At 34.7% G+C, this 24,647-nt stretch overlaps 2 protein-coding genes across 2 annotated transcripts in view; one reads left to right on the forward strand and one right to left on the reverse strand.

Moving 5' to 3' along the window:
* The window catches only part of LOC115881577, a 28,058-nt gene extending 15,694 nt beyond the window's left edge, over positions 1-12,364 (reverse strand). The window contains exons 1-3 of the mRNA XM_030899120.1: positions 11,498-12,364; positions 10,886-11,449; positions 10,646-10,805 (exon numbers count right to left, since the gene is read on the reverse strand). Coding sequence (XP_030754980.1) covers positions 10,646-10,805; positions 10,886-11,449; positions 11,498-12,364 — 1,591 coding nt within the window. The remainder of the gene's footprint in view (positions 1-10,645; positions 10,806-10,885; positions 11,450-11,497) is intronic.
* Positions 12,365-17,776: 5,412 nt separating this feature from the next.
* The window catches only part of LOC115881684 (homeobox protein DBX1), a 62,634-nt gene continuing 55,763 nt past the window's right edge, over positions 17,777-24,647 (forward strand). Inside the window, exon 1 of the mRNA XM_030899275.1 lies at positions 17,777-17,980. The gene's annotated coding sequence lies outside the window, so the exon portion shown is untranslated. The remainder of the gene's footprint in view (positions 17,981-24,647) is intronic.

The raw sequence follows: 24,647 nt of genomic DNA on the forward strand, positions 1-24,647 counted from the left end.
ACGTGGTGATTTCGTAGACATGAAAATGGTTGAAACAAAATTGAAACCAGGTGTTCGCGAAGTTTGTTTACAATTAGAAAATGAATTACAGAATATTCTGGTGAATCAGAAAAGAAGAAAACGTTTTTTTTTAAAGCAGATACGTCTACAAGAAACCGTTGACGTTCTATTTTAACAGAACGTCAACGGTTTCTTGTAGACGCATCTGCTTTAAAAAAAACTAAAGTGTTCTCATAATAGTTTGAATTTAAATATTTTAAATAGTTTTTTTCTTTATTCTTTGATTTTTTTTGCTTCCGATAGACTTTCCGAAACGTTAAGCATTTTTTTCTTTGTTAGGCAAATTTGTATAACTGTAAACATAACTTCTGACAAGCAGTGTCCGTTTAGGTTTAACGCAGAAGTGTTTACAAAAAATAACTATTTTATTTTGTAGATTTTCTTGCAGTGCAGTTGCGAAATACCTATAAAGGATTTTTTTGGAGATATATATTAAAATAATTAATTAACTTTAACTTGTAAACTGAACAAATCACGAAAATGTAGTTCTCACGCTTCAGTTTCTATTCATTATTCGATAATGATCAGTCAAAAATGAAAAAAAGTAGAACTGGTTTTCACTTTAACTGAAAGTACGAATGTACTGATCATTTAACATGAAAATGTGTTCTGACGTTCATTGTTTGTTCAGTATCACTGAATCAGTCAGACTGCGTCAGCGAAACTGACAAGTGAGAACCCGCCTTAACCTAACCATTACTCATAGCGATTTTTACCAAGAGATCTTTTCCAAGCAAAAAACGCGTCGTAAATGTATATTTTTTTACTCAATAGTTATATACGGTAGGTACTGACAAAAAGTTATTACTCTTCAAACTTCAAACCAGTTAAAAAATATGTAGGTGGGGCACTCTACAAGTAAGAGTCATATTGACATCAAAATCCAAATTTATCATGTCAAAAAACTCCCAGACACCAGTTTTCATTCACATAATTGACGTTATTTCGGCAATTATTTGGAAAAAATCGACCAAACCAAACTTCTACACCATGTATGTGCGAATCTAAGCATTTTCGGACATACATTTATACGAACTTTTTTACTTATTTTTATCTGTAGAATATGCTACCGAAGTTTCCGGAATTTCATTAAAAATAGATTTAAATATTTTTAATGACTTAAATCTTTTCTAAAAAGACTTTACAAATCTTTTTAAAAGACTTAAAATATTTTTTTAATGACTTTAAATCTTTTTCTATTTCGGAATAAAGACTTAAATCACATCATTCTGAAAATTACTTAAATTTTAAGTATTCTTTTAAGTCAGCTTTCGAAATATGACTTAAAATCAAATGATTTAAGTCAAAAAAAGACTTAAGTTTTCTGTGCGCTTGCAGCTCTGAGTAGATTGCATGTATGTTGCAGGAGTGCTGCTGGTTTTTGGGACGAGATAGTTCCTTGTGCTTCAGGGCCAAATTCTCACTATACCTTCCATATCAGCTCCCTTCCGTTTCCCTTCCGTATACATAAAATATTATATCATGTAAATGAATAGGATCAATGCACACTATCCGTTCCGTTTCCCTTCCGTTCCATATCCTTTCCTTCCATACATTTTTTTGGCGGACGGACTGAAGCGTACCAGAAACAGCGTTGTTAAGTTCTTATATTTGTACCAGTTAACATTTTGCTGATATTTATTTATTCTTTCACCTCTTAATTAAATCTATTACCTTTTTCAAAAGATACAAATTTTTGAAATAAAACTTTTGTAATGATTTAAATTGTATAATAAAAAGTAAAGTATTGAATTGATACGGAACGGAAGCTTATATACAGGGTGGCCCATCGAAAACGTTCCCCAAGGCATAACGGCCAGGGTAATTTTTTTTTCAGAAAATTCAAAAACACGTCAATTTTGTTTGTGAGTGGGACAACTTTTGCCCCAAAAATTATTGCAAAACCTTCAACCCTCTAAGTGGGGGTGTCATCCCCCGATTTTTTTCAAATGGGAAGGGGGGTCAAGTGGTACCACAATGAAAAGGACTTTCTATTCTCTATACTTTCCTGCTTCGTTTTTGAAGATCGGTCGAGTCGTTGGGAAAATATGAAGGATTGAAATTTGAAAAATTTATTAAAACATTTATCAGCGTAAATGATAAGGATAAATTCTTTCGACCAATTTGCTGTTTATTCTTATTATTTCTAGATGTTTGCAATCGGGTTGCGCAGATATTCAATGAACGCCATCCTGACAAACACCTTTATGGCAAAATTGTTCGCCAGTTAGTAGCAAAATTTCGCGAAACTGGTTCCGTTATGAATAAAAAGAGGCAGAGGGAAAATCCTGTAGCAAATGAAGCTATGGAGGTATTCGTATTGGGCCAAGTTGCCATGGACAGTATTCTGAGTACAAGAAAATTAGCCAATGAGACCGGCGGGAATCGTACAAGTTTCCAAAGGATATTAAAAAAACACCCGTACAAAATTCAGTTGGTACAAAAACTCAACGAAGACGATTTTGATCGTTGCTTGCAATTTTGTGAAACTATGAGTGAACGAGTGGGGAATGATAATAATTTCCTATTTAATGTGTGTTTTTCGGATGAGTGTACTTTCTTTTTGAACGGTGTAGTTAATCGGCATAACTGTCGGTACTGGATTGAGGACAACCCCAGGGTTTTTCACGAGGTGCACACATAAAACCCTCAGAAATTGAACGTGTGGGCTGGTTATTTTGGAAATTCTATTGTAGGTCAGTTTAACAATATCGAGAAGAACTTCAACGTACAAGTCACAGAACAGCTATCTAGCAACTACCGCACCTGATCGTTCAACGTTGTGGCAAGTGAAAAAATGCGTAAACATCTAGAAATAAGAAAAAATAGCAAATTGGTCGAATTTATCCTTAATTACAATTTACTCTGATAAATGCTTAAATAACCTTTTCAAATTCCAATCCTTCATATTTTCTCAATGACTCGACCGATTTTCAAAAACGAAGCGGGGAAATATAGAGAATAGAAAGCGCTTTTCATTGCGGCGCCACTTGACCCCCCTTTCCATTTGAAAAAAGTTGGGGGATAACACCCCCGCTTAGAGGGTTGAATATTTTTCAATCATTTTTGGGGCAAAAGTTGTCCCCCTCACAAACAAAATTGACGTGTTTTTGGATTTTTTGAAAAAATAAATACCCTGGCCGTTATGCCTTGCGGAACGTTTTCGATGGGCCACCTTGTATAGCATCAATACAATAAAAAATACGGAACGGATATGGAATGGATATAGAATGGAAACGGAAGGTATAGTGAGAATCAACCTTAATTCGGACAGAATCGCAGACCAATCACTAATAGCCCTAACCCATATCCCTAACCAAATCTTGTATATGCCGTCAAAACGTTACTATTTGTTTGCTTTAAAACACTCCGTACACCACGCACGATTACATATCCATACGCACCGGCCGTATTCCATCGGAAATATACACGCCGGATCCACGCAAAGGGTATAAGCAAATATTTGGTCAAGGGAACGCGCCGACCATTAGCATAACTGGGCGCCCCAAAATCAACACGTCCCGGCATTTTTGTCCGCTAATTTATACGTCCGCTCGGTGTCGTCCGGTAGTGGGGCGGCCGGCACCCCCGTCGTCCGTGAGACAATTCGCATTCAAATCGGGACAGCCCGTGTTTGGACAAGGCCGCATAAAAGCAAAGTTAACTTTTTATTCGCATCGATTTGCTTCAATTATGGTAATGCGGCCGAATGGGAGAATAGAAGACTGTCCCTTTCATTTGAATATTGATATTGATATCGGTCGCTGCGCGCTGTATTGTTATGCATTGCAAATAAATCAAATATTTTTCAAGAATATTAGGGTGTGCGTATCATATACAGGGTGTCAAAAAATATTGTATCTAACTTTGGAGGGTGATTCTACAGATAAAAATAAAAGAAAAAGTTCCTAGGAACATATGCCCTAAAATGCTTCCCGAAGAAGTTACAGCTCTCAAAAGGTTAATGAAAATAATATATTTTGTTCATTTTTAAAAACAATGGTAAATCGTTTTTCCTGAAATTTGGTACTCTTAGACACATTTTCAGTTTACCAAAGTTCTTAAAAATTAAAAAAAATATACTATTTTTATTTAACCTTTCGATGGCTGTATTTTAGAGCATATGCGTTGATAAGAACTTTTTGTGTTATTTTTATTTTTATCTCTATAATCACCTACCGAAGTTAGATATACTATTTTTTGGCACCCTCTATACACACATTACATTAAGGTGCGTTCACACCGTGTGCCGCGCAAAACATTTTTTAACATATACTTTTGAAGTGTATTTTTTAAATATAATAGCATATAATAACAAAAGTATAATGTTAAAAAATGATTTGCGCGGCGCGGCGCGTAGCGGCGCAGCCGGTGTAAACGCACCTTTGTACGAATATATCTTTATTAAAATCTATACTAATATATAAAATCCTTAAGTGACTGACATACAGATTAATCACGATCCTACTCAAACCACTCAACGTAAGAAGTTCAATTTTAGCATACAGATTGATTCTAGGGTGTAGAGGTTCAATAAGAAGGGATTTTTCGAAATTCCAGTTCCAAGAGGGTGAAACCACCCCTCAAATATTACAATATTTTTTATTTATAAAACGGTCAAGTTTTCGAAAAACCGCTTAAACGCGTATATTTTATTTTGTTTTTTACATATTTTAAGATTTTTTAAAAATGTATACAGGGTGTTTCGAAAAATCTGGTCATTGATTAAGCACGATCCTGCTTAAAGCGCTTGACGTAAAAAGCTGATTTTTGGAAAACGGATTGACTTTAGGGTGTAGAGATTCGATAAGGAGGGATTTTTCGAAACTCGAATTCTAAGGGGTGAAACTATCCCTCAAATATTAAAATATTTTTTATTTAAAAACCGGTGAGTTTTTCGGAAAAACTCTTAAACACGTATATTTTATTTTGTTGTTTTACATATTTTAAGATTTTTTATAAATTTATACAGGGTGTTTCATAAAATATGACCATTGAGTAACCACGATTCTGCTTAAACTGCTTGACGTTTAAAGATGATTTTTGTCAAACGGATTGACTGTGGGGTGTAGAGGTTCGATAAGGAGGGGTTTCTCGAATCTCAAATTCCAAGAGGGTGAAAGCGCCCCTCAAATATTACAATATTTGTTATTTAAAAAACGGTTAGTCTTTCGGGAAAACGCTTGGACAAGCATAATTTATTTGGTTTTTTACATATTTTGAAAAATTTTAAAAAATCATACTGGGTGTTCCAAAAAGTTGGATAATTTCTTAACCACGATTCTGCTTAAACTGCTTGACGTAAAAAGCTTATTTTTGGCAAACGGATTTTTCGAAAGTCAAATTCCAACGAGATGAAACTACCCCTCAAATATTACCAAGTTATATAATAATATCGTCATATTGTTTTTTCTCATGCTGCATAAATGTGAGAAAATTTTATCCAGTTTGTATGTTAATGGAAATTCTTGCTTTGCTTTATCATCACCATTACAAATGATTAATTCGACGCGAACGAAGTCGCTGGTACACGCTAGATAGGTATATTATGATTAAAGAAGACACATTTGAAGAAAATATTTTAATGATTGACATGTAAATGTCGACGTAAATTGTAAGGGAGGAAAGAAGTTCAGAGAAGTCAGCGCAAACTTATAGATCTATTGTGCCTCTTTCTGGAGTTATAACTCATCATACAGTCTCAGTGCTTCGACAAAAGCCTGTATCTGAGACGGTTTTACAGAGGTTAGTTCTCCATCTCCGATATCAGTCGTACCAAAGTTTATGGTTGTCGTCTCGGCGCATTCAGTGATGACGTGTGTGTTTCCCCATTTTCCCCACAGAATCCGCATTTACCGTTGTTTCTTAGCTTCACTCTACACAGATATTCATTGAGGAGACTGTTAAAAAACCCGTGACAATCCGAAAATTGTTCTTACTTAAATCAAGGAAAGTTTTTGCTTTTTCTCGGTCGTTCTGGTACAGTTAGTGGAGTGTTCCTTTACTAGCTAGATCGTTTTCTTTTTCATTGACTTTCTTTACCTAATTTCTTAAACTTCTCTAGAGATTATAGACATTCTTTGACCAACTTCAAATTGATAGTTACTGAGTTAATCGCTCTTAAGCCTGCTTGACTATCGGATAAGAATTGCATTCCTTCTTTCCGATAGTTCCTACCTAAGATAAGTGGTATGCATCTTTCGATGACGTAGATTTCTGCCTGAAAGATGCTAGGGTAAGTGCTCATTGGTTCGGAGTATTTAGTATTGGACCCAAATACCTACGTCCGAAGTATCTAAATAAGTACCGTATGTAGATACATATAATGTATTACAAATTCTACTTATCTAATAATCTACTTATTTCAAGATAAAATATACCATAATAATATAAAAAATACTTGTATATAAATAAGTACGTATACATAAATATAATGTATTACAAATTTATCCACTCACCCCAAAATAAAGATATACATCCGCAATTTTATTAAATGCTCGCAATTTAAATACATAAACCTATTCAAAATTCAATTAACTTTTTTAATAACAAAAATACGCTCTACCTCTTCCCCTTTACGTCCTCCCCGTACCCCCCTTTACCCCTCCCCATTCTCCCCCAGCCAGCCTCGTTACAGCTCGCCCATAAAAGTTGTTAATTCGGCGCCAATGAAAAATTAAATTCCGCCCTAAAAACGGGCGGCCAAACGGGCAAAAATAATAATAAAAAATGGCAGTTTTCATCAAGCTCCCCTCTCCAGGGTTCTACCTCCCCCCCCCCCTCGCATGAGCCACCTACAGCCTCCCTTTTATGATTACGAGCTGGAAATCAAAAGCAGGCGAGTCGAGCCGAGCGGCGCGCTGTAGAAATGTTATAACGGTTGACTAATTTTCGATTTGCTTACATAAAATTGAACGAAAAAAAAGGGGGCCAAAATAACAGAGTTAAAATAATACGGCGGGAGATGCCTAACTGGTCCAGTTCCCAAGATATTATTACTATAACAGCAACACTTATCTAATACTAGGTATAGTAAGTATATCCGCATATTTGCGAGAATTCCATTTTACCTGATGCTGCGCATACATCTGTGGTTTATGGCTGGGGTCGTTGACTTTTTGACTTCAGAATCAAAAGCCATCACGAGATACCTAAGATCTGTTCAGCAAAAATAAAAATATAGAGGGTGGTACGAAATGTATTCTGGAAACTTAGGAGATAATTTTTTTTTCTGCCAGATAAAAATAAATAAAGTTCATAAAAATGTATGCCCTAAAATCAGTGGCGGATACAGAGGGGGGGCTCGGCACCTCCACCCCCCTAAAATCTATAAATTGGGTTAAATATTAGGCTTTTGGGTTAAAAATGGCGCCTTAAAAAGCAAATTCTACATTACTTTTTATTTGGGCTCCCCCTAAAATAAATTCTTGTATCCGCCCCTGCCTAAAATGCTTAGTTTCGGAGATACAGGGTGTAGAAGTTTCATTTTTATTTCGTAGAAGTTTTATTTTGATTTTAACATTGGAAATGTTTATATTCGTATATGGGGACTAAATTTCGAGTTTTCTTTCAAGGTCGTCAGCAACGGTGTCGCACTAGCCGCACAGTCGACCAAATTAAAGCATCAAAACGTGATGTCTAATTTAGGTGAACTGGCCTGACAGCACGAAACTCTCGGCCATATACGAGGGTTATATATATATATATTACTTGACGACTATGCTACGGGGGGCGATTATAAAATTAAATAGATTGATATTTGCAAAGGTTACAAAACAGTACTATTTTCGTAATTTTTGATTTGGATTGTGACAATTATTTATGTGGTTTGTAATGAAACGATATTTTTATTTAGGTATTGATATATTTCAGAAAGGGATTTAAGGATTAAAAGATATAATATATTTACTTAATTTCATGGTATCTGCATTAAAAATCAAGGCTATTTTTATAAGTTGTTATAAAATAGTTTATGAATATTTAAATATTTAAACTAACCTAAAATAAAACAAAATAACATTGAACTACCTTCTATTAATTGTTTTTTTTTAATTATGTTTATTTTTTCTTCTAATCATTATTAGTTATTATTAAGAATGGTGTTTTTATATCTAGTTTAGCTGCAAATATATAACGTTAATTATGTTTTATATGTGATGTTATCATCAAAATAAAAACACTAAATCACCACAATACACCAAAACACTTTTACTTTTACACTGGACGCGCGTTTCGCTAACCATGTTAGCATCATCAGCAGATGATTATAAACTAAAGTACAATCTACAAATTACAAATTTATCTACACACAAAAATAAAACCACAAATTTATTAGATGCTAGCAATTGATATACATATACGCCTACATTGTCAGTATATTTTTTTAGTACTATAGATACGATTTATTATTATTATTATTTTTAATTTTCTTCGTTTTGAGGGTTAATACCTGTATAAACGTTGACTATCACTATACCATCCGTATCAACTCCCTTCCGTTTCCCTTCCGTTTACGTAAAATATTATATTATGTAAACGAATAAGACAATGCACACTATCCGTTCCGTTTCCCTTCTGTTCCATATATTTTCCTTCCATACATATTTTTGGCGGACGGACTGAAGTATATCGGAAACAACATTGCCAAGTTCTTACATTTGTACCAGCTCTGTTAACACTTTGCTGATTATCTATTTATTCTTTCAACTCCTAATTAAATCTAATACCTTCTCCAAAAGATACAAATAAGATTAAAATAATTAAAACTTTCGTAATTATATAAATTGTAAAATAAAAAGCATGGAACTGATACGGAAGGGCAGCATTAAGGTTGATTCTCACTGTACCTTACGTATCAGCTCCCTTCCGTTTACATAAAATAATGTCATGTAAATGAATAGGACAATGCACACTATCCGTTCAGTTTCCCTTCCGTTCCATATCCTTTCCTTCCATACTTTTTTTGGCGGACGGACTGAAGCGTATCGGAAACAGCTTTGTCAAGTTTTTACATTAGTACCAGCTCTGTTAACATTTTGTTGATATTTATTATTCTTTCACCTCTTAATTAAATCTATTATCCTTTTCAAAAGAAACAAATTTTTAAAATAAAACTTTCGTAATGATATAAATTGTATAATAAAAAGTATGGAACTGATACGGAACAGAAGCTTACGTATACCGTCAATACAATATGGAATGGAAACTGAAGGTATTTTTTAGGTATAGTGAGAATCAACCTTTAAGGTTGATTCTTACTATAGACACTGAAGGTATTCTCACTATACCTTCCGTTTCCATTCCATATCCATTCCACATCCGTTCCGTATTTTTTATTGTATTGACGCTATCCGTTCCGTATCAGTTCCATACTTTTTTGTACAATTTGTATCATTACGAAAGTTTTATTTTAAAAATTTGTATCTTTTGAAAAAGGTAATAGATTTAATTAAGAGGTGAGAGAATAAATAAATATCGGCAAAATGTTAACAGAGCTGGTACTAATGTAAAAACTGACAAAGCTGTTTCCGATACGCTTCAGTCCGTCCGCCAAAAAAAGTATGGAAGGAAAGGATATGGAACGGAAGGGAAACTGAACGGATAGTGTGCATTGTCCTATTCATTTACATGACATATTATTTTATGTAAACGGAAGGGAAACGGAAGGGAGCTGATACGGAAGGTACAGTGAGAATCAACCTTAATGCTGCCCTTCCGTATCAGTTCCATACTTTTTATTTTACAATTTATATAATTACGAAAGTTTTAATTATTTTAATCTTATTTGTATCTTTTGGAGAAGGTATTAGATTTAATTAGGAGTTGAAAGAATAAATAGATAATCAGCAAAGTGTTAACAGAGCTGGTACAAATGTAAGAACTTGGCAATGTTGTTTCCGATACACTTCAGTCCGTCCGCCAAAAATATGTATGGAAGGAAAATATATGGAACAGAAGGGAAACGGAACGGATAGTGTGCATTGTCCTATTCGTTTACATAATATAATATTTTACGTAAACGGAAGGGGGAAACGGAAGGGAGTTGATACTGATGGTATAGTGATATTTTACGTTTATACAGGTATTAACCCGCAAAACGAATTATCCGCCAAAAAAATATATGGAAGGAACGGATATGGAACGGAAGTGAAACGGAATGGATAGTGTGCATGCATTGTCCTATATATTTACATGATATAATATTTTATGTAAAAGGAAGAGAAACGAATCAACCTTTACGTATAGCGTGAATACAATCAAAAATACGAAACGGATATGGAATGGAAACGGAAGTTATAGTGAGAATCAACCTTAAGCCAATCATTATGCATGGCTCTGTTATACCAACAGAAACTGGTAGCTGGTGAGTATAATGGCTGCTTGACTATTGATTTATTAATATTTTTTTTTTTTTTTTTTTTTTTTTTTTCACTGCTCAGAACAGGTTTAAAGCTGCCTTATCGGTCCATGGGGACAAGATAAGGTGCTATTGTTAATCACCTAGAAAGGAACGAACAATGTTAGCAGCATCAAGCAGCACAGATTTCTGCATTAGGCGGTAAGTATTTTCAGGTATTCCAATTACTTTTAATTGTTCTTTCAGGTTGACCGGGATAATTCCAATGGCTGAGACAATCAAGGGGACTACCTGGACCGATTCCATTTGCCATATATTTTTTATTTCTATTCTCAAATCTTGATACTTTGTTATTTTTTCTGTAAACTTGCTTTGTATATTGTTGTTGCTAGGAATAGAAATATCAATTAGTAAAACTGTTTTTTTAATTTTATTTATAAGCGTGATGTCCGGTCTGTTACTTCTAACGGTTTTATTTGTTAAGATTGTTTTATCCCAGTATATTTTAAAACTATTATTTTCGACTACGGGTGGTGGATGATATTTGTAGTAGGGCTCTTGGATTTCTCGGTCAATGTTGAATTGTTTGAGGATCTCCAAGTAGATGATTGATGCGACTCTGTTGTGTCTTTCCAGATACTTTGTACTCGCAAGATTACTGCACCCTGATAAAATGTGTTCTATGTTTTCACTTCCAGAATCACATCTACGGCATTTGTCTGATATATTCTCCTTTAGGATGAGTTTCCGGTAGTTGCGTGTTGGAATAACTTGGTCTTGCATAGCCACTATGAATCCCTCCGTTTCTGGGTAGAGATAACCCGATGTTAACCAGTGCAATGATGCCGCCTTTTCAATGTGATGTTGATCTAGCTCATTTGGGTACCGTCCGTGTAACTCCTTGGCTCCCCAAGTAGCTATTTTATTAGTGATTGATGTAGGAGTTGGAAAAGCATCATATTGTTTACTACTGAGGTTCAAGGGGGTGTATTTGACATCAGCTGAAGACACCGTGACGTAAAGGTTGCTGTTCTTGGTATAAAAGTATTATCTGAGGCTCTTTATTTGCTCCCGACAGACATTAACAACAACCAGTAAACCTCTACCTCCAAGATTTCGAGGGAGGGTTACCCGTTCCGTAGCGCTTCTTGGGTGGTGATTTCTAAATTTGGTTAAGGTTGTTCGTACCAGGCGATTTAGGGATTCCAAGTCTGTATGGGTCCATTTGACTATTCCAAAAGAATATGTAAGAACCGGTAGGGCATAAGTGTTTATTGCTTTAAAGAGGTTCTTAGAATTCAAACCTGTCTTTAGAAGGGAGGTAAGTCGCAGTCGGAAGGCGGTCGATAGGCGGTTTTTAATAATTCCATGTTCTATTTTGTGTGTTTGTAGCATTCCAAGATATTTATACGGCTCAGTCGACATTGCGGAGATAATAGTTTTCTCATCTAGATTCAATTCTGGTGTTTCGCATAGTTTTCCTCTTATGATTGAAACAGTCTGACATTTGCTCGTACCAAAGGTCATTCCAATATCTGCGCTGATTTTATGAACGGTACGCAGAAGGTTTTCAAGTTGGTTTTTTGTTGCAGCATATATCTTCAAGTCATCCATGTATAGTAGGTGTGTAATGAGATGACGTCTGTTTCTCGTTCGTAGTGAGAATCCATAACCTGTTTCATTGATTATCCGCGATAGTGGATTTAAGGCTAGACAAAACCAAAGGGCGCTAAAAGAATCCCCTTGGAATATCCCTCTACGAATTGGAATTTTTGGCGATGTTATGTCAAAGGGAGCAGACCTGAGGTTGAGGGAGGTCGTCCATGAAGGCATGGTCTCTTTAAAGAATCGGCAGATTTTGGGGTCAACATTGCAGATTTCTAGAACTTGCAACAGCCAGCTGTGTGGTATGGAGTCGAACGCTTTCTGATAGTCAATATAGCCCATGAAGAGATTTCTTTTGTTATGTCTGGCTTGCTACAAAACCACCGAGTCCATTACAAGCTGTTCCTTAGAGCCCATTGCCCTGCTTTTGCAACCTTTTTGCTCTTCATGTAGGATGTTATTGGTGACCAGGTAGGTATATATTTTACTGCTAATGCAGCTTGAAAATATCCTATAAATTGATGGAAGGCAGGTGATGGGTCGATATTGGGAAGGATTATCTGGGTTTTTTGTTTTTGGTAGAAGGTGAGTAATTCCCTCCGTTAGAAAGACGGGCATTTTATTGGGGTCAATCAAAGTTTCAGTAAATTCTCTCGCTAGGTGGTTGTAAGTAGCGGAAAATTTCTTGAGCCAAAAGTTGTGAATTCCGTCATGCCCTGGACTTCTCCAATTAGGTAATTTTTTTATTGCACTTTCAACGTCGCGCAAGGTAATTATTGTGTCTTCCATTCTTACGTTCTGATGTTTTTCACGCTCCTGGTTTATCCATGCGGCATTTATTTGATGCTCTCCTTGAGACGACCAGATGTTGTTCCAGTATTGATTTAGTTGGTTTGAGTCTATGGCATTTGGATGTTGGGGGTTTTCTTTATTTGCCTTATTTCCAAGGTTGCGGTAGAAGCACCTCTCGTTTTGGGTGAATTGGGCGTTGTGCATCCGTCGTAGGTGGCTTCGTTTGTACCGTTTGAGTTTGTCTGTATGTACTGCTAGCTGTTGTTTTAATGAATTTAGAGTATCGATAACAAAGTCTTTCTGGGTTTGGCCGCTTAGTTGACGGAATCTAGTCGTTATGTCTTCTGATATCTTCTTTAAAAGGGTTTACTATCGTTTCCTTTAGAAAGTTGTTGCATGCGACCTATGTCTCTACGTAATCTGCTGATTTTGTCAGACATTCTTTTTTCCCAGGGTGGTATAGGTTTCTTATTTTCCTTAGGACGTTGGGCTACATCTTGACCATTTTGTGTAAGACAAGTTAGGGCCGCACAGTATATATGTACATGTATTTCTTCTAAATTGAAACTGGTTTTCAGTTTATCACATAGGATAGCGTTAACTCTCTCGATGATTGTTGTTGTTTGTGCTGTGTATTTTATTTTCGGAAGTGATGGTCTGAGGTTGGGATTGGAGCCATAAAACTTAATTAGGTTTGATTCGTATAGATAATCCAATTGGGTTTGTTCGGTAGGTAGTGTAATCTCTGTCGGTAGTGCAGTCTCTGTCTCAGCTTCACGTATGCTTTCGCTCTGCGGTGGTTGTGGCGGTATGTCAATAGTTGTTTCTGGGTTGATTTCTAGTCTTATTTGTTCCTTGATTCTGGCCAGTGTCTCTTGAGAAAGAAGATTCCTACTTACTATGGTCCTGCGTTGATCTGCGATGCGTTGCTCACTTAAGTGTTTAAGGTTTGGGAAAACCTTTATAAATTGTGCATACAATTTGCCACGGTACATTGTAAAGTCCGTCTCCAGGTTAGTAACTTTATAGTACAGTCGCATGATTTCACTGTTTTCGGCGTTGGTCCATTTCTTGCGACGTACCGTTGGGTTCGTACCATCTTCGGTGGGAACAGGTGTGTCCGGTTCAGCACTTGAAGATGGAGGATGTCCTATTTCTTGCGTTTGGGTGAGTTATTATTATTATTATTATTATTATTATAGTATATTCTAAGCAAGTGGATACAATATAATTAGTGATACCTAACAATGCTCAATTATCAAGCTACGGACCAGTTCGTCGGCGTCCCTCGGCCCGGGAAAAATGAAATTCATTCCGGGGCATTATAAAAAATCATTGATTTAGTGCAAGACTTGGCAGTTGCAGGGCGGCAGCCAAAGGGGGCGGCGGGTAGCGGGCGGCGGCATCGGCCGAACGGCCGCACCAATGGCGTGGCGAGGCCCGCCTTTGTAAATATGCCCTCTTATGTTTTTATTTCGTCTTTTATGAGGGTTTTATTGCCCCTTCTACGAGACGGGCCCCGGAGAGGGGCGGGGCCCGCCAAGATTATCGTCGGCTCTAATTTACGGCCCCCCGGGGGGCGAAGGAGAGCCGCCCCTGTTCGCAGGCGATGATGGTCGAGTTCGGGAGTCTGTTAAAATACTATAATAAGCAGTGGCACGTCTATGTTTTAGTTAAATAGGGGATTCTATTTCATGATTATTTTAGGGGATAAAAAGTAAGAGAAGGGCAACTACTATGTAAAAAAAAATTAAAAGGCCATACCATAACATGGTATACCTACCGATGCTTCATCAGCATTTGAGCCAAAAACTAAATACTAGAAAAGAAAATAAAGTGCTCCTACTCTAACTGTACCAGAACTGTTCTGCTTCCCAAGTAGAAACCAACTTAAAGCAGAACTCAGGAACCTGGAAGATTCCCTCAGTAACCTGGAATGGGAATCATCCAACGGTCTAAGACACTCGAAGAAATTTTTCAGAATTTACGACCGAGAAAAATCAAAGATTTTCGTTGATTTAAGTAAGAGCAATCTTCGTATTGTCACGGGGTTTTTTATCAGGACACTGTCTCCTCGATGAACACCTCGGTAGATTGAAGCTAAGAAACAACGACAAATGCAGATTCTGTGGGAAAAAATATACTGGCTTTTGTCAAAACCCTGAGACTGTATGATGAGTTTTAACTCAAGAATGGGGGATTCAATCTAATAACAGAGCAACTGAACAAGCAGAGAAAGTAGCAATGGAAATGTAAAACAAGGCAGAATGCAATATGGCACAAGTTTTCTATCATTTGCTTTGTATTTCTTATTCTGGTATGTATTCCTGTTTCTTCTTTGTATTTATATTCCTGTAGTATGGTTCTTTTATGTAATACCGTATATTTATTCCTATGTATCACCATTTTATCGCAGCAGTTTTACACAAACACGTACCTATTTTAAATTAAAGTACATATTTTTCTTTTGCATTTGTTTTAGTCATGTTGTACCAATACCTACCACAATTTGTCCAGTACCAGCAGGTCACTTTTGCTTGATTTTCTGTATCCGCGTCTCCGCGTGTTCTTATTCTCTTGCACATGCACATGCCAGGAGCGCTATGCTGGTCACGGCATCGACAATCGTCGGTATCGGTAAATTACCGACAGCTATCGGTACGTACAGCAAAGGTACAGCCAATGAGCGTCGTGTTAAGGTAATAATATTATACAGGGTGAGTCATAAATAAGTGCAAACATTTTCAGGGCCGGTAGATCTCGATAAAAGAAACATACTTTGTCTTTACCGCTTTTCAAATAAGTCCAAAATAACAGAGTTATATTATTTTGAAAATTTCTAATTTTTTTTTTATCAAACGTTACAAAAGTATTAATTTTTGCGACGTGATTGACAATATAAAAGTAATTTTAACGCCTAAGCATAAAAGCACATAAAAGTCCGAAAATATATTAGATATTAAACTAGACATAAAGTGTTAAATTCAACGAGCGTAACCATTTTTTTTTATCTTTATGACTTTTAAATCTGTTTATATTATTTGGAACGTTTGAAATTGTTTAAAAAAAAATTTTCTATTCGGAGTAAAAGTGACTTTTTGTACCTCAGCTGTATGTCAAACGTACAGCTGTATGTCCAAGAAAAGTGTTATTTTTACTCCTAACAAAAAAAATATACCATTTTTCTGCATTTTTGCTTTTATTTACTACTTGTCAAAGATTAAATGTCAAAAAATTAAGAATTTAGATACGTCAATTTGACTTACCTGCTTCAGTAGCGTATCAGATGTTTGTGTTAATAAATAACAATTAACTTATCTATTTTAATTAGGATTACATATATTTTTATACCAATTTTAACACGACAACGTAAAATCAACAAATTATTGAGTCTACCCTAAGTATCATATTTTCACACGTTTTAAATAAAATTAGAACGGCACTGATAAACCGGAATTTAAGGCGTCCATTTTTGGTCCCCATCGCGTTCGACCTAAGTTTTTTTTATATGCCCCTTCCTTAATATTCTTATTCAAAGGTTGAATTAGACTTTTGACTGTCCACACGAAACCCAGCAAAAACCTAACAATATCATAAATTGAGCAAATATAGTTAATATCAAATAAACTTTTAGTCACCTTATTAAGCAAAATTATTTTACAAATTATCTTTTAATCAAAATATTTTAGGAAACATAAACATCAAAAAAACATTTTACATTCAACAAAACTCACCTCCTTAACAGCACTTAAGGGAAAGAGCCATTACTACCGCTTTTCCGTTCAAAATATTCTAATAAAGTTAGGTTAGGTTGTGACCTGTGCGATGAGTTCTTTGCAACGGCTATTAAGCTATCTTGTACACTTCGCACTAAAAGAGGTTCTAAAAAGAACACTGTTTGACTGCCAGTTCTGCTAGTAAAAAATTATTAGCTAAGTATCACAACACTATTTAAACCAAAAACTCTGTGATACAAAACTAAAGTGTCAAAACGAATGACAATGTCAGGAAATAAATAAATAAATATGGCAACTTGACATTTTTTACAGCAGAGCTACCACCTGAGTCTCCAGCAGGAAATTTAAATTCCAGTTAGTCAGCTCATTATGTCATATTATGTCCATGGTTGGCAACAATGAATTTAAAAATCTCACCCTCGATTACGTAACTACAATTTGAATTGGTATTAAACATATCTAGGTAGGTAAGCAAATTTGTATGCAAGTCATAGTAAGCCAGAATGTTGGTTATAAATCGACTGTAACGATAAAGTGGAAATTAATAGAAACCAATGATATTTTTAAACATTAATAGAATTAAATTATAATGCTCAACTTTCTATTTTTTTTATTTTTTTTTTGTTTCAGTATCGGAATGCAGTTTGTGTGACCTCTACCCTTTGTGCCTTGTTTGTGATATACCTAATCTTCCTTTCAGCACTTCATTTATATATCTAATAAATAATAATAATAACAATGTACAGTCACAGGTTACCTTCATAGAAATTCATATTAAAATTTGCCCACTATATACTTAATCAGATAAGAATCAGTGGCCTTGATATGGTTTAGAGCCAGTCAACATCTTGGTCACTCTCAAATTGAGCTGGCGATTGCCTTGTAGCAGAGCCATCATAAAACAAGAAGAAGAAGAACTACGATGAGAATTATCTACAGACAAAACCACTCAAACTTCATACGGCGAAACTACATTCGCATATCTTCATCATGCCCGGACGATTATCGTGTCGTTTCATCGCAGAGTCATCTTCCGCGCCCTTTTCGCGGCGCAATAAAACAAAATCCGCAGCACGCGGCGCGCTCTTAGGGGAGGCCGGGGTAATACCGGCCCCGAACCGAACGCTCTCTGAAGAAACTCCACCCCTAGGGGTGGACCAACCCCTCGCCGGTCCAGGGGGTTGCCAACGAATACATCAGTCGTGACAGGACTATTACCGGGCGCGTATGTATGCGTGACTGAGAGAGGGTGGTTGTTCACAGGTGGCCGGTCGCCGGAAAACAGCCGAAAATCGGAAAATTTGCGGAAACGGAACTGAATTTAATTTCAAGAGGAGCGAGATGAGTGGTGTTAAAAGTCGGGTGATTATCGAAGTTTTGGTTGAAGACAAGTGATTTTTTTTTTTGATTGGTACACTAAATACTTCAGGTAAATATTTTTTAAATTATATTACCAGAAGCGGAACACCGAAAAAAAAAGAAAAGAACAGTGGTTTTCAAAATTTATGCAAACATTTTTTTAAGTAAAATAACTCGGCTATTTTGGAAGTTATATTTGGACTTGTTTGAAAAACGACAAAGAAAATATCTATAGTCTGTCCAACGAGAAGATCCTTGACAGTGATAGATGTGTCTGTCATTTTAATTTCAAAGTAGTTTATTTTATTTTACAAAGAAATAAGTTGGTACAACTGGAACGCATAGCAGGAAATTAATATATGTATTTAAAATTTGACTGACAAGTAACTTCAAAATATTGTGAGAAAAACTGTATAAAACTGAAAAAATGTAATCGAGTTATTTTATTTAATAAAAAATGGTATGTGTTAATACAAAACAAACAAAAACAAGACACCACATACCAAAAAATATAAAAAAAGAACTATTTCTTACTTTCAAGCTTTATGAAACTTCCCGCATTTATGATTATATTTATCAATATAACTTATGTATAAATACAAATTTGTAATATTCCGCAGGAATAAATAAAACGACATAAATAAAATAAACTATTTTATTAATAATAACACTTACCAAATTTTATACCTCACAGGTTGATTAATTTTTTTTAAACCAGTACCTTTTGACATTATTTTTCTGCAGTACTAAAATCCATTATTTACCTATCGTGTGATGTCGATATTTTACAGCTACTCCAGTTTCTAGTATGTGTTTAGTATGGTCATTCTACCATATTCGGGATGCACTTATCTACGACGAGATTGTATACGAACTTTATTGATAGTAACTTTATTGGTGTATCTGTATAAGACCACAGTATAAGACTTTCTGCCTGGGCAGCGAGTATTAACCATAAACTGTGCTCCGGGTTCTACAGTTAATTTTCACTCGATTTTTCATCAACTTAACTTCAAAAGACACAAAACACACGTAATAACACGAATCAAAATGCATCATCTTCCAAAACGCAGGGTATTTGACAAAAGTTGTCACAAAATTATAACCTATAATTTGGCAAGACTTTGACAAACGTCAAAAATCTAAAGGCGAGTTCATACGCATCGGCGTCCGTTTGTCGTTCATCGTTCCGTCAAACCAATAAAATTGAAATACGATCTGTCATTTTTGAAATAAACCAATAAAACTGGTTAAAAACAACAAGTGCCGACGCATGATGAATTTATATTTAAACCCATCCATAGTTAACTTAAAAATTATTGGAAATTTTTTTTAGTAAAACAAATAGATTGGTATGGGACGTCATGTGCTTTGTTTCTGTCGTCGTCTGTCGAAATCTTACCTGAAAAAAACAAAGTATAGTATATTGTTTTATTAGTAGTAAAAATGTACTAGGCTGTACGTTTCATACATTAACATAAACGTTCCAGATAATATCAAAATATTTAATCTACGACAATGTCATTATGACACATTTAACATTGTCATTTGGATGTCATTATGGCTTTCATAATAGCACTAGTGCTATTATGAATTCATAATAACACGCAAATTTTAAAATAAGATACAATCAAAAAAAGGTACCTAAATACGTTTATTTATTGTAAACATTAATTATAATATCAGTACAATTGGTTAAATTAATTCGAGACGGTGGCAGGTGAATTGAATTTTTAGAGAGTAAATTTATTTCCTTAGTGCTTCAACTTGTTGAAGATCCATCATTGCCAGAAATGTTACCCAAAATATTACATGACACTTTTTTCTTATTTTCTTTGGAATTTTCTATATAGCTCTCTGCCATTGTGTTAGAGCGCCAACCACCATGTCTTTTAACAGTTAATAAATCCACTCCTGAATCTGCAAGCAACGACGCAGACGATCTACGGAAACAATGTCCAGTGTATTGTTGTGGATTTGGAAGACTTAGGAACAATGCTATTTTATACGGCATTTTCCCTAAAGTATTAATGCAACGGGTTGCTTAATACATTTTCCATTTCTGTACCCCACAAAAAATCAAGTATGCTCTGTGTTGCTTGGCCGCATAGTTATATATCTTCGAACCATTTCCACCATATTTATTCCTTCAACATTCCCTTTCGTTATAAAAAAATCTCGTGATATCTTTTTTTTTTTCCTAAATGGAATAATGACATGAATGCATTGTCCTTCATCTTTAACATTTTGCAGCTGCAAATTTGTCAACTCGATACGCCGGCAGGCTCCCGCAAGTCCCACTATCAATGAAACTTTTGTCAGGAAATAAGTTTTATCATCGGCTTCCAACAAAAAACGAGTTATGTCTTCTTTTCTTAAAATTCTCGATTTTTTTGACCGAAATCCTTCCGATTTTCTTTTTAGAAATGCAATTAAATGGACGTACTTACTAATATCTGTATTTTTCTTTACTGATATAACTGAACGTAGCATGGAATAATATACCCAAAGTGATGAAGCCTTCCTATGTTTTGAAAGATGTTCGAAATATGCCAGGAAAACCTTTTCGTTACTTCTATTCTTGATTCCTTTCCCTTTACACCAATCTTCAAGTTTTACATAGGCTTGCTCGTACGTTTGTCTTGATTTTTCGGGAAGTAGGGAATCGTCAACGTTTTGCGCAATGCCTTCAATAGCCGAAGGGACACTTTCAGAATCAGAATCACCCATATTAATATTATTTTTTGCTTTTTGCTAAAACTGAACGTTTAACACAAAATTGAACATCAATAATTGAGTTGTCAAAGTCAAAATGGAAACAATCAACAAGCACGATTACCACGGCGTCGACTAATATGGGCGCCTGATAATTTTGAATTTTAATTTTTATGAGGATATCTCTGATATTGTAAACTAAATCAAATCTCTTTGGATCGTCCCTCGTGTCGCGTCGTAGATTAAATTTTGAATGATACACGTTCGATACGAACTTTTTAATGAAACTTGTGTAACTAAGCGTTGTTACGCGTGTAACTTAACGTTACACGCGTTTCATTATGATGTTCGTATCGAACTTGTATCATTAATAACTATAAAACTAAGTAAGTAATTATATATCAAGAAACTATTGTTACGCTCGTTGAATTTGACACTTTATGTCAGTTTAATAATATATTTTCGTACTTTTATGCTTAGGCGTAAAAAGGCTTTACTTTTATGCCTAGGCGTTAAAATGATTTTTTTATACTGTCAATGACTGAAAAATTAATACCTTTGTGACGTTTGAAAAAATATTATTTCTTTTATCGATACGTACAAGCCCTGGAAATATTTAGACTTATTTAAGCCTCACTCTGTATAGTAAATACATATGTAATTATGAAGAATATTTCTAGAAGTATTGAACCATTATATACAAGTATAATGCCAATTAAAATTTTAGTTACGTAATGGAGAGCGCGAAATTTAAATTTAAATTTAAATTGTTGCCAACCATGGACATATTCGGCCCATGGACATATTCGGCGCCGGGTTGACTAACTGGAATTTAAATTTCCCGCTGGGATTCAGGTGGTATATCTGCTGAAAAAATGACAAGTTACCACATTTATTTATTTATTTCCTGACATTGTTATTCGTTTTAACATATTAGTTTTGTACTACGAATCTTTGGTTAAAATGAATTGTATTCTAATACCTTTAACCTTAAAAATGTTTACTAACACACCTTGCAGTCGAACATTGTTCTTTTTAGAACCTCTTTTATTGCGAAGTGTACAAGATAGCGAATCGGCTTATTAATAAATTTTAAAACAAAATATGATGTATTTTTCTTTTTCTTTCATAAATTTATATTGTTTGACTTACTACTTAACTTTACTGAATATTATGTAATTTTTGTGCTGTGATAGATTGTATTGTTTATTTTTGGATACTAAATTTTCTCAATTCTTTTGTGATATATAAGACTGATGAAGGCTGTAATGTGGGCCGAAACGGTTGTTCGTAGAATAAAGAAACATTTTTAAACAAAATAAAAACGTAATTTCAGCGTTTTAGCAACCTAATCTCCCAAGAAAATTAATTTAAGAATATTTCAATACATGCAAGGTTCAAGAACTTGAAATTTCCAAGTAGCTACTTATTTAGATAAAATATAATTCAATACTAATTTAATATTTTTTACTATGTTTAGATCATCAGAATTTTCTCGTTTTATCTTATTATTCTGGAGAAAAATTAGAATTGTGAGAACATTTGCAACAAAAAGAAGAAAAAACCCTCTTTCTGGGATATTTACGTTGCAGAGTAACTACCAACTCTACACACGGCAATTATTTTCAAATTACCAGTAGGTACCCTCAATCTCTATAATAGAGATATTTAATTATTTTTATAACGCCGTTTTTTTTATCGTTTGGTATAATAATATTCTGAGATACACCCAAAATCCTAATTGTGGGGGCAAAAGACGGGCCAAAAGTTTTGCTCAAAAAATATTTCCTGACCTTCATTCAGAATATTTTATGTATAGAAATTATATAACTAGCTCCATCATTGGTTGATACCAGAGTCTTAAATTCTTAAATCATTTCTAAAATCAAAATGATTTAGGTGTTAAGTCAAATTCAACATATTGTTACATTCATTTTATTTCAAGTCAAGTCATTTTTGTCAAGACTTAAATCAATATAACGTTATTTAAGTCGTTTTTATTATTCATTGTCTATATTTTTGACTTAAATCATGACGATCTGCAAGTTAAATCCATTAAAATGACTTAAATCAATATAATTACCCTCAAGACAACCAGAAATCGATTTAAGTACCATTTTTTAAATGTTAATATTAATTTTCTTGTATTACCAATTAGCGATTTGCTTACTAGTATCATGCTATTAATTTATTGTTTGTACAGATGAGACACATAAAATAAAACGGTTAATTTTCAGTACAACTATAGACGCAAAAATATGTTTTTTTTTTTAATAAAATGTAACCTACTTTGTAGTACTTATTACCATGTCTATTAAAAAGGGGTGATGTATTTTGATCACCATGTAATATATCGATGGCGTAAGCTAAGGGCTGGAGGATTTTAAGGTACTCTTCAATATATTCGAGATAAATTCCTTTGTTCGTCTTTCGGGCTAAATGGAATCGGAAATTCACTTGAAAGACAACAGACTCACTACGCACGCGTAACACGACAAATAATATAATCAAAAGCGGATCCGAGAAACTAACGTTTTATTTGCTAGTTGCTAGTAGCACAGAATATCTAGCTACGCAACAGAAGCCTCGTTACATGTATAAAATTGTAGGTAGCAAAAGGAGACAGGCTTTTAAAGCCTGTCTCCAAATCAGATATTTTGATGTGGTAGTTTCGCTACTACATAATAGAGGGCAATAAATTTAAAAGAAAACAGTTTTCTACAAACAAAATTTAAAAGAATTTTGTGCAGTGTTGCCATTGTGTAATTCATATCGTAATACTTCCTGATAAAGCCTACCTTCAAATTTGCTACATCTTTAAACATATTAAAATAGATCAGAGCTGATTTTTTTCACTTTGCCATGTTAGTTGGAATTAAATCTTATGAGCTAAATTACAATCACTTCCTGACGTTTGATTGTATAATTGAATCCTGAATTTTCATTGTAATTCGGCGACAATATAATAAGTATTGTTCTACTATTATGATACCACTTCCTGACGTTCGATTGTGTTCATACCAAGTTCATATCGTATAATCGGGAAAAAACGGCGTTAGTCATGGCTATGAAATGAATATCGCTGTCATTTTATATGTAAATTTATATGGGAAATGTCATAGTACCATATTACGATACATGGCGTTCGATTGGGCTTAAACTTGGTATACTATATCTTCAGTGACATTGTAATATCATGGTACCATGGAGCATATAAAGTGGTACCTTCTATAGTACCATACTTCTATAGTACCATATGCATTGATGACATAGCAATATTAGGTACATGGCGGCAATAGGGCTTAAACTTGGTATACTACGTATTTTCGGTGACATTGTAATATGATGGTACTATGATGCATATCAACTGGTACCTTAATATAGTACCATATTATGTACATGGCGTTCGATTGGGCTTAAATTTGGGATACTACGTATCTTCGGTGATATTGTAATATTATGGTACCATGGAGCATAATAAGAGGTACTATAATATAGTACCATATTACGATACCATTTCCTAGCGTTCGATTGGGCTTAAACTTGGTATACTACGTATCTTTGGTTACATTGTAATATGATGGTACTATGATGCATATAAAATGGTACCTTAATGTAGTACCATATTTCAATACCATTTCCTGGCGTTCGATTGAGCTCATATTTGATATATACTTGCGTATCTTTGATGACATTGCATTATTATGGTACCATGAAGCATATCAACTGGTACCATAATATAGTACTATATTACGTACATGGCGTTCGATTGCGTAGCTAGATATTCTGTGCTAGTAGTGTTAAGCATTGTCTTTGTATTCTGCTATTCCGCCGCCTAAAACAGTTTAAAAAAGAATGCTGCTGTTAAATAATTATCATAAAAATCTGACTTAAGCCTGTTATAAAAAGACTTAAATCTTTTTCTATTTCGGAATAAAGATTTAAATCACAAGTCGTTTTGAAAAAGTCTTAAATTTTAATTCTTAAGTCAGCTTTCGAAAAATGGCTTAAGTCATTAAAAT

The sequence above is a fragment of the Sitophilus oryzae genome, unplaced genomic scaffold, assembly GCF_002938485.1.
Source record: "Sitophilus oryzae breed Bouriz unplaced genomic scaffold, Soryzae_2.0 scaffold_172_pilon_pilon, whole genome shotgun sequence".
Classification (NCBI taxonomy): domain Eukaryota; kingdom Metazoa; phylum Arthropoda; class Insecta; order Coleoptera; family Curculionidae; genus Sitophilus; species Sitophilus oryzae.